Source organism: Phalacrocorax carbo, chromosome 5, assembly GCF_963921805.1.
Source record: "Phalacrocorax carbo chromosome 5, bPhaCar2.1, whole genome shotgun sequence".
Classification (NCBI taxonomy): Eukaryota; Metazoa; Chordata; class Aves; order Suliformes; family Phalacrocoracidae; genus Phalacrocorax; species Phalacrocorax carbo.
The window spans coordinates 8,097,003-8,111,739 of record NC_087517.1 but is presented as its reverse complement, the minus strand read 5'-3'; the positions used below and the strand labels follow the sequence as shown (position 1 = coordinate 8,111,739).

Here is a 14,737-nt window from a genome sequence, read left to right as displayed (position 1 = left end):
CCTCCTTTCTCTGAAATGCTTAACCCCGTACACCTTACAAAAAAAAACAATGCTGGGAGGGTTCTTTCACATTGCTACTGGGAATGGCCGTTCTCTGGCTTCTCCTGAGGTGGATACAGCAAACCCAAATCACATTTTTAACCTTAAAAGGTTCAGTATTTGAGAGTTTGATTCCTCTGTATTCCTGCACTTAAAATGACACTGGTTTTCTTACCACAGTTCAGAGACTGTGTTCTTTGACAACACCTGGAAAGTTCCCTTTCTGAAGCTGTCTCGTGGAAAGTAGGGGAGAAAAGGCACGCTGCTGGGTGGCCAGGAAGCCCTTCCTCGGGAGAATTCTTGTTTCTTTCACTTATGTGGAAGAACCAGAGTTTTGACAGGAGGGTTGTAGAAAATGGCATCAGTTCCTGCTGAACTTTGTGAAAAAGCACTAATTTTGAATGCAAATAATCTCAAAAGACTGGGTTTTCTGGGCTCAGTGTCTGCTTCCCTGAAGAGAAAGGTTGCTGCATGTAGTTTGAGATGCAAATTTTTACACCATACTGCTGTTCGCAGTTTCAAAGCCAGTGTAAAACAGCTGGGTTGGCATGCCTAAGAACCTTTCCTTTTCCTGGGATTTGAGCAATAGCTCACAGCTTAAAAATATTACTGTGTAAAAGAAAGACTAGGTATCTGCTGCAATGGTAAAAGGACAGCGTATTTTCAGGTTCTCAATTTTAAGCTCCAGCTCCTGAGGGAACCTGGCATGGCTGCAAAGCGGGCATACCTACGGCTTGGCAGCCCGTGTGCTTTGTGACGGGTTTGTCACTGATTTTAGAAACAAAGACTGCACTCCCTTTAAAACAGGAAAGCTTGCCCTGCTCAAGCACTATAAATAGTTAAGCAAGTGTGACCCTCCTCGCTGAGTCACTTTTCATTGAAAACCAAGGTTTTCTAAAAAGAATTTAAGCTTTCTCACCCCTTCCCCTTATTGCATGAGGGACTTCATTACAGGTGTCTGAACCACCTGGATTTTGATGTGAGAATCTATGATCTCATCAAGTAAGAAATACACAAAGTTAGACTTGTTTATAGAACGTTCTGCTAGCCGGGACTCAGCTGAGCGACCCAAGGCACCATCAACCAATGTGCTGCTTGGTTTAGCTGCGCTGAGCGCCGGGCTGGGATGCAAGCACATCTCCCCTGCTCGCCAGCATCACTAAGCTGAAATACCTTTGTTGCAAGTGCTGGCCTTAATCCCCCACCTCATTCCCTAAATCTGGTTAAACAATGCAAAATTGTGCTTTCACTTTTTGATTAAAAACGTGGGTTAAAGTTTTACAAACCTTTAAATTGGAGACAAATTTTAGTGTAATTAGCTGGATTAAACGTTACACTTAAATTGTAAATAACTAATAAGGTTAATATTGGAGGACTCAGACTTTAACAAAGATGTTAGTTTTGCTTCTAAGGTACATGCATAAGGAGGGAGCTTTGTAATTCTGACATTTTTTAATTAACGCTGTATCCCCGGCATTCCCATTCTGTCCCTGCTTATGACCGTCATCTCAGTCTCATTTCATGCCAATTAAAACCTCATATTTACTTCACAGCTTTGTTGGAGACACTACCTTAATCTGAGATGAATTAATATACATCACGGAATGGTGCACATCCCACCTGAGTCATATGCCGGGGCTCTCACCTTTATTCTGCAAGGTACTCTAACGTGAAGGTGCCATGGATTTTTGGCATGAGGCCCAAGTGGTGTTCCTCAAAATGGGACTGTTAACTGACGATTACGGGGCTGTTAGGATTTCTCTCACACTGGCATAATGTTCTATCATTGTTATGTGCCATTATACCTCCAGAAACTACTAATAAAGAAATTTGCTAGAAGTACTGATTTCTCTTTGCTTTTATAAAGTTTAGCCCAACTCTCTGAAGCCAGGCTGCTGGAATAAAATAAAGTTTGAAAGCTATGTAAGTAACTAAAATGTTTAGTGCTCTGGGAAAGTTGATTTTATATAAAACTTCCTTCTTTCCTTTTTGTAAAACACTAATTTTCATGTTACTGCTGGCACTGAAGTCAGGGTCTTGAATTCTTGAGAGCTGAGTTTTACTGCGTCTCTGGCTGGAGCCCCGGTGCTCACAAAGGCATAAGGTTCACCACATTTTGACCAGTGAGACCAGTTTTTGGTTTCTACAGTGCCTCATCCCCTGAAATTTTAAATTTGAAAAATAGTCAGGAAGAAGCCTTATCAGAAAGCAGAAAATCTAAATACTAATAGCTGATTTTTGTCTTGTTTTATTATTCTATATTATGTTCTTCAAATGTTATTTTTGTGCAGTTAGTAGTAGGTAGTTATACTAACTAACTGTAAAAATTATTTTCACAGTGCAGGTAGAGACTTACCCATGTTATCTAATTACACAGTGCTCACTCAAGTGTTTCTCAAAATAGTTCAAGTTTCAGAATCAAATTTGCTGTTCTATTTCAAATTAAGGATATTGGAAAATAGCCATAGATTGTCTAGTGATTCAAACAGCATTTTACAGCCTTTGCGAACAAGAGAAAGGTGATGCTCCTCTGCTTTTGCTGCTCTGTATCAGCAAACAGTTGGTGAGAATTACAACCCATCACTCCGAACACGGAAAATGTGCCACTCCATGATGAAAGAGTAGCTTCAGGGGAATTGCATCCGTGGGTACCAAGGGCTGATGGGGCAGTAAGTACGACGGAGCCAGGCTCTTCAGTGTTACCAGTGACAGGAAAAGAGGCAACAGGCACAATGACATACAAGACAGCCTGTTCAAACATAAAACCATTTTTGCCACGAGGGTGGCTGAACACTGTAATGGTTTGCCTGGAGAGGCTGTGGAGCCTCCGGCCTTGGTGATACCCAAAGCCAAGGGGACAAGGGCCTGAGCAGCCCTGCTCTGAGCAGTGGGTCGGACTAGAGCAACCCCAGAGGCCCCTCCCAACTTCAACTGTTCTGTGACCCAAAACTGTCCATAAAATGCACTACTTCATTGAGAAAAGACAGTCACAAAGTTTAGATTCGTAATTCTGGACAGACTAGGAAATTATCTTGATGCAAGCTTAATAGAGACGCATGTGTACAGCCAGGTATCTCTTGGCAGTATCACTGCAGTACCTCATAGCGATACGGTACCTCAGTAACAAAGGCCTGACATATGTAAGAAAAAACTAGCTATTTTTTTTTCACCAGCTAAAAATGAAAGGCCCCATCTAGCTAAATAAAAGCTTCAGTACATGCTATGCCCATAGAGTTCTACGGTTTGGGGTTCCTGTGGGATCATCACAGGCACACTTCATGACTCATCTACAAATTTGTGTAGAGCTTCCTGCAGAGCTTTCAGAGAGCTTTCAGCATCTGCAGCGCTTTCTGCCGGCAGCACGTGTTCCATAGGTTTACAGACAAACTGGCATTCCAACTTACCTTGCCTGTCACATACCCGTGATGGTGATGTGTGGGTTTTTTCTCTGGAAGTCTCTCCAAATGCAACAAAACGCAGCCCTGTGTTCACAGTGGAGGAATGCCCGCTCCAATGAGCACAGCCATTGCAAAAAATGTTACTTTAATCGTACTGCTCTCCAATAATAGACTCCTTGTACACAATTGCTCTCTAGTGATTTCTGCTGTCACTTTTAAGTCCAGTTCCTTCTGATCTTTTTTCCACAAGTAGACATTTTTTATATGGAAAATGCATACTCATTTGGCAAGAGTTTTGCAAAATTCACTGTCTTCCTTTCACAAAGGGATGGTCCAGCAACTGCAGAGCAGAAGGGCGTTCATGTTGGTCTCTGCATTGAGGGTTTGAAAAATCAGTACATACAATGAACATGCATGCCTGTGATGTAATTCTTTGTAAAATCTAAATGCAAACTTAGCTTTTTTTTTCCTCCCCCTCATTTCTCCAGTCATTACTCATTTTTAGGTTGTTTTGATAAATCTGGTAGAGAGGAAAGCAGGATTTATGCGGAGAACTGAAATGGAACTGTTAGAATTTAAGAATTATAAAACCAAAATATTTTATTATTACAGAAATCACTCTTCCTTCCTCTAAATTCCTTCCAAAACTTCGAATAATTCTGCTAATATAGCTGTTTCAGGTGCACCAAAAACATATCTAAGGAGGGTGACAATTATTTGTTTGATCCCATGTCAATCAGTATGTTCTGTCATCTCCAATCATCATCATTCATGTTAAGGAGCCCATTTGGAATTACAGTACTGTAATTACAATATTGGATTGCTAAAGCCAAGGGCTTTCGGCTTTTTCGACCCTCAATTTGGAGAAAAAGATGGGAAGGAGGAAAGCACACCAATTTCTTAAATAATACACTAGTGGGGAAGATGGGATGAGGGAGGCATTTATATTTAGGACATGGTGAGATCACACATTAGGTCTTTGCCACTACGGGTGCATTCTGACTTTTGAAAAGCTAAATATTGTATCTGTATGTTTCTTCCTGCCTAACAGTTCCTTCTACCTTTTAAACGCCGTTCACTCTGAATATACGCCTCTATATACAGTCCACAATTTTTTTTGTTATTGTTCTATGGTCCACAGGAACCATAACCATACTGTAACAATTCTAGTCCAGGGATTGGAAATCAGGCTCCCTGCCCCCAAGGCCACTGCCATACCCATTAAATAGCATGCTCCTCTCTAGCACTCAAATCTGGTCTTTGGAGATATGTAAAAGGCTGCTCTTCATTTTATAAAGACTACTCACAGCAGTCAGGAACTTAGCTCTTGAAATTAACAGTCCATTTAAACATCTTGAACAAAGCTGATATTTAAAACAAAACAAACACTACAAAAATAATTCTTATCATGTGTCAATGCTAGTGGCTTTTTGTAAATATAGAGAACTTTGTGTTTCAAATAAACATGCATTTCCTGGACTGGCAGCAACAACAGATTTTTCTAGTGCGGAAGATAAGAATTAAGTGAAAGCTCTTTCATTTAGAATATCGTCCTCAAAACAACTTGCCTGGCACAGGCCAGGCTGCGCCAATGGGATATTGGAAGAGCAAGGCACATCAAAGAAATTTACCAAACATTTTGTCTAAAACTCAGTGGTGCCATGTTTCTGCATGAAAATTAGAGGGAAAGAAAATTATGAGTGCAAGGCCAACAAAAAAGAAGATTTGAGAGGGGGATTTTGTACCATTATACAAAGTGAAGCTCTTTTATGCATACTATTATTAAAGGCTTTCCTGAAATTTTGAAAAACCTATACATTTACAATACAGTTTTTCTGCACAGTCATATGTACCATATAAGAGGTAACCTAAGCTCCCATCAACAACCTCTACAGAGAAACTATCTGCATTTTGCCTTCCATTTTTCAGTTCAAAATCTACATACCTGGTTAAGCATGCATGCACAAAATCCACTGCAGTGCTGGAGAATCGATCGGGTAGGGAAGGCATCAGTCCTCTGTGGGCCCCAATATAGAACATGGCTGCTATCCTATTCATGGAAGCCAGGGGCGGTTTTCCTGTTGCCATCTCAAATACGGTGCAGCCAATGCTCCAGATGTCTGATTTTCTTCCATATCCAGATTCATTTATAACTTCTGGTGCCATCCAGTATGGAGTCCCATGCACAGACTTGAGCATCTCGCTGTGTGTGCCACTGAGGCTCACCCAAGCTAAACGCCTGGCACAGCCAAAGTCGATCAGCTTTACTATACCATTGGGCATCAGCATTACATTATTGCCTTTGATATCTCTATGCACCACACAATTGTCATGTAAATATGCAACCCCTTGTAGAATTTGTTTTGTATATTTACAAAGGACAATTTCTGGCAATGGACCAAAACGATTAATAATACTAGAAATGGAGCCACCAGGAACAAACTCCATGAAAATGCTTAAAATGTTGTCTTCCAGACAAGTTCCTAAATAAGTCACAATATTTACGTGCTTCAATGTCTTCAAAAGATCAACTTCCTCATGAAACTTCTGATACTCCTTTTCTGTAGTGAGTTGATCTGACGTGTCCAAAACAACCTGTTTTACAGCTATTAATTGTCCCTGGCTTGTCAGACCACAGTATACCTACAATGAAACTAGCATTTATTAAAATGCAACATGAAACAAACCTGAATATTTACTTATTTTAAATAGTATCTTTGCATTTGCCATATTTCATGTCTCATTGTATAATCCAAAATAGTTGTTACTTGTTGGATAGGACAACAGTCAGTTATATGGTAAGACATACCGTAAGATGTATATCAAAGATGTACATCTCAAAGATAATAAGCACATCTCTTAATATTTTCAGACATCAACTTACCGTGCCATAGGCTCCCTTTCCAAGGACTTCACCTCTTGTCCATGTAATAGTGTCTTTGTTAGTTAAACTGCTTCCTGGTAACTTAGCAGATTCCTCAAAGTTTAGCAGGTCACTTTCTTCATTTGATGCCAAAAAGGCTTTACTGTAACTCTTCTTGAAAGATAATCATCAGTGTGGGGAGAAAGCAGGGAGGAAAAGAAAGGCTTTGTATTATCCTTACATTTTTTAATAAAGAGTAATTTTTACCTAACGTGACTCTTTTCTATAGATTCATATATATACACTCACTCATTGCCCAGTTCATCAATACAATTGCTATACTAAATAAGACTATGTAAATATTTTCAAGTCTATATCACAACAGTGCATAACCACAAGATTATAGCATGCCATCTTTTTCCATTGACAGGAAGACAGACAGAGGGAGCACTTAAAATAGCAGGATATACTCCTGCTTACTACAGGTTTTTTTGTCACGTAGTTGCAGTTTGCTAAGCTGAAGGGTGAATATGGCTATCATCTTGCTCTAGGTAATATATGTAACCCTAGTCTGATGAAAACAATTTGGCCATGACTTCCCAGGAAGAAGAGACTGCTTCAGAAAGACGGTCATCATTACTTCATCTAGCTATAGATCTCCCTAGAATGGAGGTATAACTGGCACCTGTGTCTGCAGAAGCATAAGGAAGTATATCAGCATGTACTGGAAGAAATTTCTTTCTAAATTTGTAACATAAATAGACAAAAAGCTAACAGGGCCAAGGAGAAGCAACAGTGGTAGATAAGCACCTTAGTAGGTGAAGGTTCTTTGCTGAGCTGGGGGCCAGAATCTAAGCCTTCTGAGCTTGAAGTTTTGATTAAACATTAATTAAACAGCCTTAAGTCTGTCTGATAAGCCAATACTCGTAATTCATACCTAGAAAAGTATCTGATTGCACTCAGAGATTCAAGGAAGTTGCCCGTTTGCATATACAAGAACCATTTGTGGTGTCTTTTCATATTCCTTAGGTCTCAAGATCTCAAGAGCTTTTGCCTTGCCCCAGCACCTTTTTATACATGCTCTTCAGTTAAAATAAGCTCTCCTTTTTATTCAGTACAATCTCTCAATTTATCTTGACCCACCATACAAGCCTTGATAGCTATTCCTGTCATGCCTTAATATGGTTTGGCTCGTGTCCTGACATGTGGCCTCTAACATGGGTATCCTCAGCTGAGCACCAGAAGAATCAGAAAAGAGACTTGATCATTAATGAGCACATATTTCCTATCTTTCATCCAAACTTGTGTGGAAGCATCACTCAAATGAGCTAGCAAGTTACAAGAAATGACTGTTACCTTCTCTAGAGCACTATTTACTATTGCTCCATCTCCATTCCTTATATTTTCTTCTTCTTTAGTATGTGTATTTTGCATTTTAGAACCTGTATTTTTTGTTCTTGAAGAGTTGATGTCTTTGTCTTCAAGCATTAGCAATTCTTCGGCCAGACAACAAAGCAACTCATCAGTCACATTCTTATTATCTGGCCAGGACAAAATGTTTTGACTTGTCTGGAAGCTGGGGCCTGTAACATTTTTTGCCTGAATCCCTGAAGGCTGAGTGAGTTCGTTTGCCAAACCACTGTTCTGAAGCGTGTATGCCCAGCTGTGATTTAATTTTTTTGTAGGGGACTGACACTCCAGTCCATCTGAAAAGGGCAATGCTTCACATATATTTATGGACTTGAAGGAGGCCTGGTCCAATTCCAGGCCTTTGCAGCCATCCGTATCCAACCCACACTGGGGTACGCAAATGTTCTGGTCTGTTGTTAGCAGACTGCTACTTAGAGCAACACATTCTGTGTAGTCTTTATCACTGAACTGAAGAAGATTCTGGCTACAGGTATCAGCTCTCTGATGCTTGGATATATCCTGACTGTCTGAAGACTGCTCCAAAGAAACTTCTTTAATAGTTGATAAGTTTGAATTTGAAAAAAATTTATTTTGCTTAGTTGATTGCGAAAGCTCTTCTAAAAATGTAAGCTGCTGATCTGTGTCTTCATGAAACAATGTCATGCTCCTTGAAGTGCTGGTCTGACAATCTGAATCAGAAGTTACTCCATTACCTTGCTCTGTATTGCTGTCACTCAACTCAGTACTTCTGTCCTCTGGAATGAAACCTTTCTGCTTTTGTTTGGTGCCAGGTGTGGTCTTCTTTGGCTTAGAATATGTCCTCTTTGGCGTATTTCTTATTTGGCTGCTCTCTCTCCTTTTACTGCAGGTAGATCTGCAGGTGCTAGCAGTACATCTCCCAGATGGAGCAGAACAAACATCTCTATAAAAACTGTTCTCACGCTGACCAAGCTCACGTGTGTGGGAATAGACAGGAGTTCCAAACATTTCATAAATACCTGGGCCTTTGTCATTTGAATTTATTTTCTTGAACATGTCACTGTATTTCAGATCCACAAAATCTGAAGCAGTCTGTGTACGTGGTAGAGAAAGTGGAGTAACAGGTTTTTTTAAGACAACTGAATTTTTGCAACTGCAGGAAGAACTTTGCTTTTTAGGTTTCTGAGCACTCTGAGCAAAATGGTATTTGTCTGCTTGAGGGGTCTTTTTCTGACACTTCAGGGAAGCCTCAGATTCCACTTTTGGCAATTCCAAAGATGGAAAAATCTGACTCTTGGCATTACATTTTGTGGAAATCTCATCAGAAATTATTAAGTCTTCAGATACTTTTATCTTGCTACTCATTTTAGATTTTGATGAGTACTTATTTCTCTTCATCTTTATTTTGCTTTTGTCATTTTCCTCGCGAGCAAGAACATTGAAGCTCTGAGTAACATGAGGAGACAGGCTACGAATGAGACACTTTTTTGCAGCAGGTTGTTTAGCAGTGTGTGGTTCTGTAGCTGGTTCTTGTTCAGAGAATGTAACATGAACAACAGATACAAGCTTACTTCGGTCTTTTGACGTTGCTTCTGACATCGCTTCTTTTTCCATTTCAGATTCAAAGTGACAAACATCATTTTCTGTCTGTTTTCCAGCAGGACCTTGCACTTCTACTCTGGGAATTACTGCAGCTACAGAATTATCTTCTAAGGCATGGTAGACCTTTATCACTTCGTTTTTACAGGAAGAATCTAAATCATGATTGTGAAGCACAAAGTTTGCACTCTCAGCATCTTCATGTGCCCTATAATCCAGTGTCATCTCTGTAGCATTTCCTTCTACTAGACCAGTTCTACAGGAATTCTCCGCTCTTTTTTCCTTATTGCCAGCTCTCAAGGCATCTCTGTTGCTTGACACTGTAAATGTTGTCTGAGCTGTAAATATTCCACAGTTTATCATAGCATTACTTGAGCTCAAGCAGGGCTGACTATCATCATAGAAACTGGCTTGGGTCATAAGATCTACGTTATTACAAGCCACTGAAAACTGATGCTTTGTCTGCTCATTCTTTTCAGTACTGGTGGCTACATCAGCTTCCCTCCACTTTAAATTGCTTTGAATGTCTTCTTTCTTGTTGCTAGGGTACTTATAATAGTTACTCATGCTGAAGTAGTACAGGTCTTTCACTGGAGTGAACTTATCAGAAATAGTAGCCACAATCAGGTCTGATGACTTTTTGGTGTGCCTTTTTAATAGATTGTCTAACTGATACTGATAAAATATAGTCACCGGTTTTATAGGCTGAGTAAGAGAGTTCATAATGTTCAAAATACTTCTGATGTTGGTGCTTTCATTGACAATATTATCCTCTAGAGGAGTGAGGTGAATTGTTCTTACAGGCTGAAATGTCACTGGTGGCAAACGAAACTGTAATTTCCATAAAAACCATTAATAATGTGCTACACAACAGGTACAGGTAAAATCTAATCACTAAGAACCAAGTAGACTAAGAAAATAAAATCAGAAAAGGATTATTCTTTTATATATGCCCATATTTAACCTAATATGAAGTCTAATATCCAAACCCTGAGAAAATACATTAATTGTCTCACACCCAGAATTATTTCTAAGTATTTCATAGTACAGAAAGTGGGATCCCTTGCTGTGAGGCACAAGTCATTCTCCATGATTTAAAAGTAATAAGCTTTGTCCTCATATAGGAATCATCTTGTCAGTTATTAAGTATGTCTTATGCCACATAGCATGTTTGCTACAGGAATTCAAAGGCTGGTCAGTGGCTTCATGTGCCAAAGTTTCTTTCTCACTGTGTGCTCTTATGCTGATATTTACAGCCTTTTTATGTAATCCTCCAAAGTGTGCTGACACCAGTCATTATATTCCCAATGGAACTAGATCTCATGTAAGCAATTTGTAAAAACCAAAAGCTAGAATATTGTAACAGAATGCTATTTTATCCACAGAGGAAACAATTCTTACAAGTTACTTATAGGTTTTAAAAGACATTATTATAAATCCAAACATACAGGTCTTCCATATATTTAGTGTAATCTTATGACATTCCATAAACCATGTTATATGGGCCACAGGTTTACCTCACAGAGTTTTAAGTACATTGGAAGATAGCACAGTCTGCACTTCACCTGCAGTGAAGTTAAAGGGATAGTTAAACCACGGCACTACCCAAAGGCCATTTTCATATGGCAGGTAACACGTCAGTTGTGTGGGGGATGTATTTGATTTTTCCTCCCTTCTTCCTTCTCTTCCCATCCCATTAGTTGAAAGGTACTGTATGTCTTTGAAAGAGAACAGATCTGAGAATTTGAGTACTTTGTTGTGATTATTCAGATGAAGAGTGAGAATAATTTTCTGAAAATAGTATTTCTATATTTTATAGGAAATGGAAGAAAAAATAAGCTTGAATATACTGTACATTTTTATGCAAATGAATGCATTTGAAATAATCACACAGTCATATGCTCTGAGTATTCATTTGCATGTTTATATTCAACATCAGTTTGCAATCTGCAGGAAATTTTTGCTTGCATTCCAAGGGCAAACTGAGGTTTGAATGAGCCAGGAAAAGCAATGTGTGCTGTTTTGAAATTTGCAGTTCTGAAGGCTTTGTCCAATCTTCCTGGCTTTAATATGAATGCTCAGTTTATCCTAAATGATATGCCTCTAGAAATCATCAAAGCCTAAGATGTGAAAAAGCCGTATTAAATCACACTGAGGTCAGCTAAATTATTTTTCTTAAACATTTTCCTCCATTTGAAATATATTTTCCATAGCCCTTTTTATGATCTTCTGTCAGAACTCTTGCTCTTACTTCTATACTTTTCTTTACTTTTTTCCTGTGAACACTGTTGTCGTCTGTAGTGGGGCACTAAAGCATACAGCTGACTCCATGAGTCAAGTCCTTTGTACAAAGGGCTATTAATTAATATCCATAAAGACAAAATATTCCTTTTTCTAAATACAGTATATTTGATCTTTTCTGACTTTTAAGGCTCATGTAGTGTAAAGCACTGGTACATGTAAAATCGCTAGCTTGTTTGTAAGTACAAAGTTTTGTCAGGAATTCTATTTACACTCATCACAAAATTTCATGTCGTGTTTAATCCTAAGTCCTTATATTTTATTTACTAACACATTAAATTTCAACAACCATCTAATGTCAAGACTGTTCCTCAATTCAGTTTCAATTTTAAATTACTACTCAATAAAAGAAAATTATTAGGGTTTTTTAGATTAGGCAAAACTAGACATCTAACTTGTTTAACACATAAGATGCACAAACTTTAAATTAACTTACATACTTCTATTTTTAAAGGTTTTCTATCTTTTTAAACTTCCAACCCTTTACCCCCCAAAACCCCTGATGTAACACCTTACTGGCAAATTGTTGATATACATCTGAAGATTTGCTGACACAGACAGGCACACACACATATGTATATAAAAGATCTGTAAAAATACTTCATGTTCATCAAAAAAACTGAAGATTAAGCAGAGGAAACTACCTACACTTCTTCTGTATTGTTACTTTTAAAGTTTGGAAAATATATAATACTTTTAATGGTGTTCAGTTTTACACATAATACCACCTTACCTCAGATCTCTTGTTCCTGGCTTTTAGCATTGTTATATTTAGCCCTTAAAAATCAAAACAAATGAGATATTAATTTGGTGTTCTTGAACAGACTACTATTTTCATTTATAAATTAATTTCAAACTGTAGGGTTCTGCGGACTGAGGAAAAAGTTGTAAGTTGATATTTAATTGTGATATTGAACTTTTCAATTCCATTTCCTATAGAAAACTATAAAATATTATAATCTTAAAATACTTTTATTCTAATAATTTAAGCAACTATTTCTCCTCAGTTTCAGATGTTTGCTGACTTCAATATGTGGCTAATTAATATTGCCAGTATGAAGAAAAATGAAAGCGATGCCATCATGGCCCCACTTCAGCTACAGAGAATTACACTTTATGTTTTGCGGGCTCATGCTCGTTATACAGAGCAATGGGAATGGTGAAGTCTGTCATTGCTTCCCTTTATTCTGCAAATACACATACACACATATATAAGTAATGATTCTATGATTCTATGATTCTATAGTTAAAGAAAGGGGTCAACATGGCTGGTCTACTTTATGTGAAGAAGTCAGACATAAAGACAAAGTTTAAAGAAAAAGGACTTCTAAGGCTTTGCCTTCTAATTTTATAGCAATATATAGCTTTACTTAAAACTTGTGACTTACTTTGTTGTATTTGTGCTCTTATTATCTGAAAAGCATCTAAATCCATAAATGTTTTTGAAATGTTGGATTCCGGGCACGAGGCCTGTAGCAGAAAGCTGAAGTCAAAGCCACACCCTACGTTCTCTCTCTTCAGGAAGAAAGGTAGAGAAGTGTGATGTCTCATCTGTAATGCTAACTGATTTTCAGTTGGAAAACATGCCACTTGTTGATCTGGCCACAGTCTGGGTGTTGCTGCTATTTGGCTAAAAGGCAAAACCAAAACCACAAGATACAGTGTGAAAACAAGTGGAAGGAGCCTACTCAGTTCAAATAACCACAAGACTGGAGAATAATGTGAACAAGAAGTTTGCAAGATCGCATGATCACATGATGCCTAACTATGTTTTCTTTCTTGGTCCCTCTGGGGAGTTGTGGCTCTCCCTGGAAGCATCTGACTGCGATGCCAGAGATTGACTACAAGTGAGAATGAATGACAGTGTAAACCGAGCAAAAATAGGAATGGAAAAACATATTGCCCACCTTCCCCTTCTTCACAAAAACTGTTTGCTTCTAGTATGTATTTTTTATGAATCATCAGGAAAGGTTGTCAGAAGAATTCTGAAGACCAGATGTACCTTTGTTGTTTACAAAATATGCTATGGCCTGCCTGAAAGAATAGAGGTTGTGTGGACAAGCCTCAGATTTCTGCCACCTGTTTTCTGAAGAATTAAAAATCCAAATATGGAAAAAGACAAATACTGTGACTGAAAAGAGGTACAAAAATATCATCTAAATCAATCTTAAAGCTGTCTGCAAGATAATTGTCTGGTGTTAATTAAGACAAATGCTGATGTAAAACTATATACCATATGTTTTTTCATATTGTACCAAATAATTTGTTCATCTAATGCAATATCCTGCCTTCAGCAATGGCTGATAATTGACATTGGGAAGACCGAAACACTATGCAACATACAATATAACACCTGGCGCTAAAGAAATCTTTCCTTACTCATAAACTACAACCTACTTTGTCTCAATTTCTGCATACCCAACTGCAGATTAAATATTAATCCTACATACCTGTTTCCTCCTAGAGATTTGTATGACTGATGGATTTCTTTCATTACTCTATCTGCACTCTGAAGAGCAACAACACTTCCACAACCTGCAATAATACATTAGTATTTGCATAAAAGCAGTATAATTCACTGACCAACAACACAAACGCTGTTATTTTTGGCCATTAAAATATTATTATACAGAAATACAGGAAGTAACTATCAGGAAAAAAAAGAGCATGTTTCATTTGACTGAGATACCTATACATACTTCCTGTTACAATTTTTGGAAATGTGAATGCATAAATCTGAATTATTTTTAGTTATTTAGGTAAGTTTATTAATTCAATATGCTATAACGGCAAAGAACATCTAAAAAAATTCCAGTTACAGCTCCTATTTCAGTAGAACAAAATATAAGAACAATATTGACAGAAACTCTGCAAAAGTAGAGCACTTAAAACTAGGAAAGCTATTAAAACCAAAACAAGTCTCAAGGCTTTTCAAAAGGTGCAAATAACTCTTGAGTTTGATTTAATTTTTTTTTTTTTGTGGTTGCTTTTTGACAAGTGCCCAGATTTCAAGTTAATGTTGTCCTTTCTCTTCTTCAGATCCCACACGTTACACTTCATACCTATAAACTTTGGTTAGACTACCTGCTTTGCTTCTCCTTTTATTTGGCTGGTTGTCAGACATATTGTCCTTAGATGTATTAAGGTC

The 14,737-nt window shown here is 38.0% G+C and overlaps 1 protein-coding gene across 1 annotated transcript; it reads right to left on the bottom strand.

Moving 5' to 3' along the window:
* Window positions 1–3,602: 3,602 nt before the first annotated feature.
* MAP3K19 (mitogen-activated protein kinase kinase kinase 19) lies at window positions 3,603–14,737 on the bottom strand. Its single transcript, XM_064453299.1, has 8 exons — window positions 14,674–14,737; window positions 14,040–14,124; window positions 12,978–13,219; window positions 12,323–12,366; window positions 7,657–10,119; window positions 6,322–6,471; window positions 5,383–6,080; window positions 3,603–3,808 (listed from the first exon to the last, which is right to left on the bottom strand). The coding sequence occupies exons 1-8, from the start codon at window positions 14,711–14,713 to the stop codon at window positions 3,742–3,744; spliced, it is 3,789 nt and encodes a 1,262-aa protein (XP_064309369.1). The 5' UTR covers window positions 14,714–14,737; the 3' UTR covers window positions 3,603–3,741.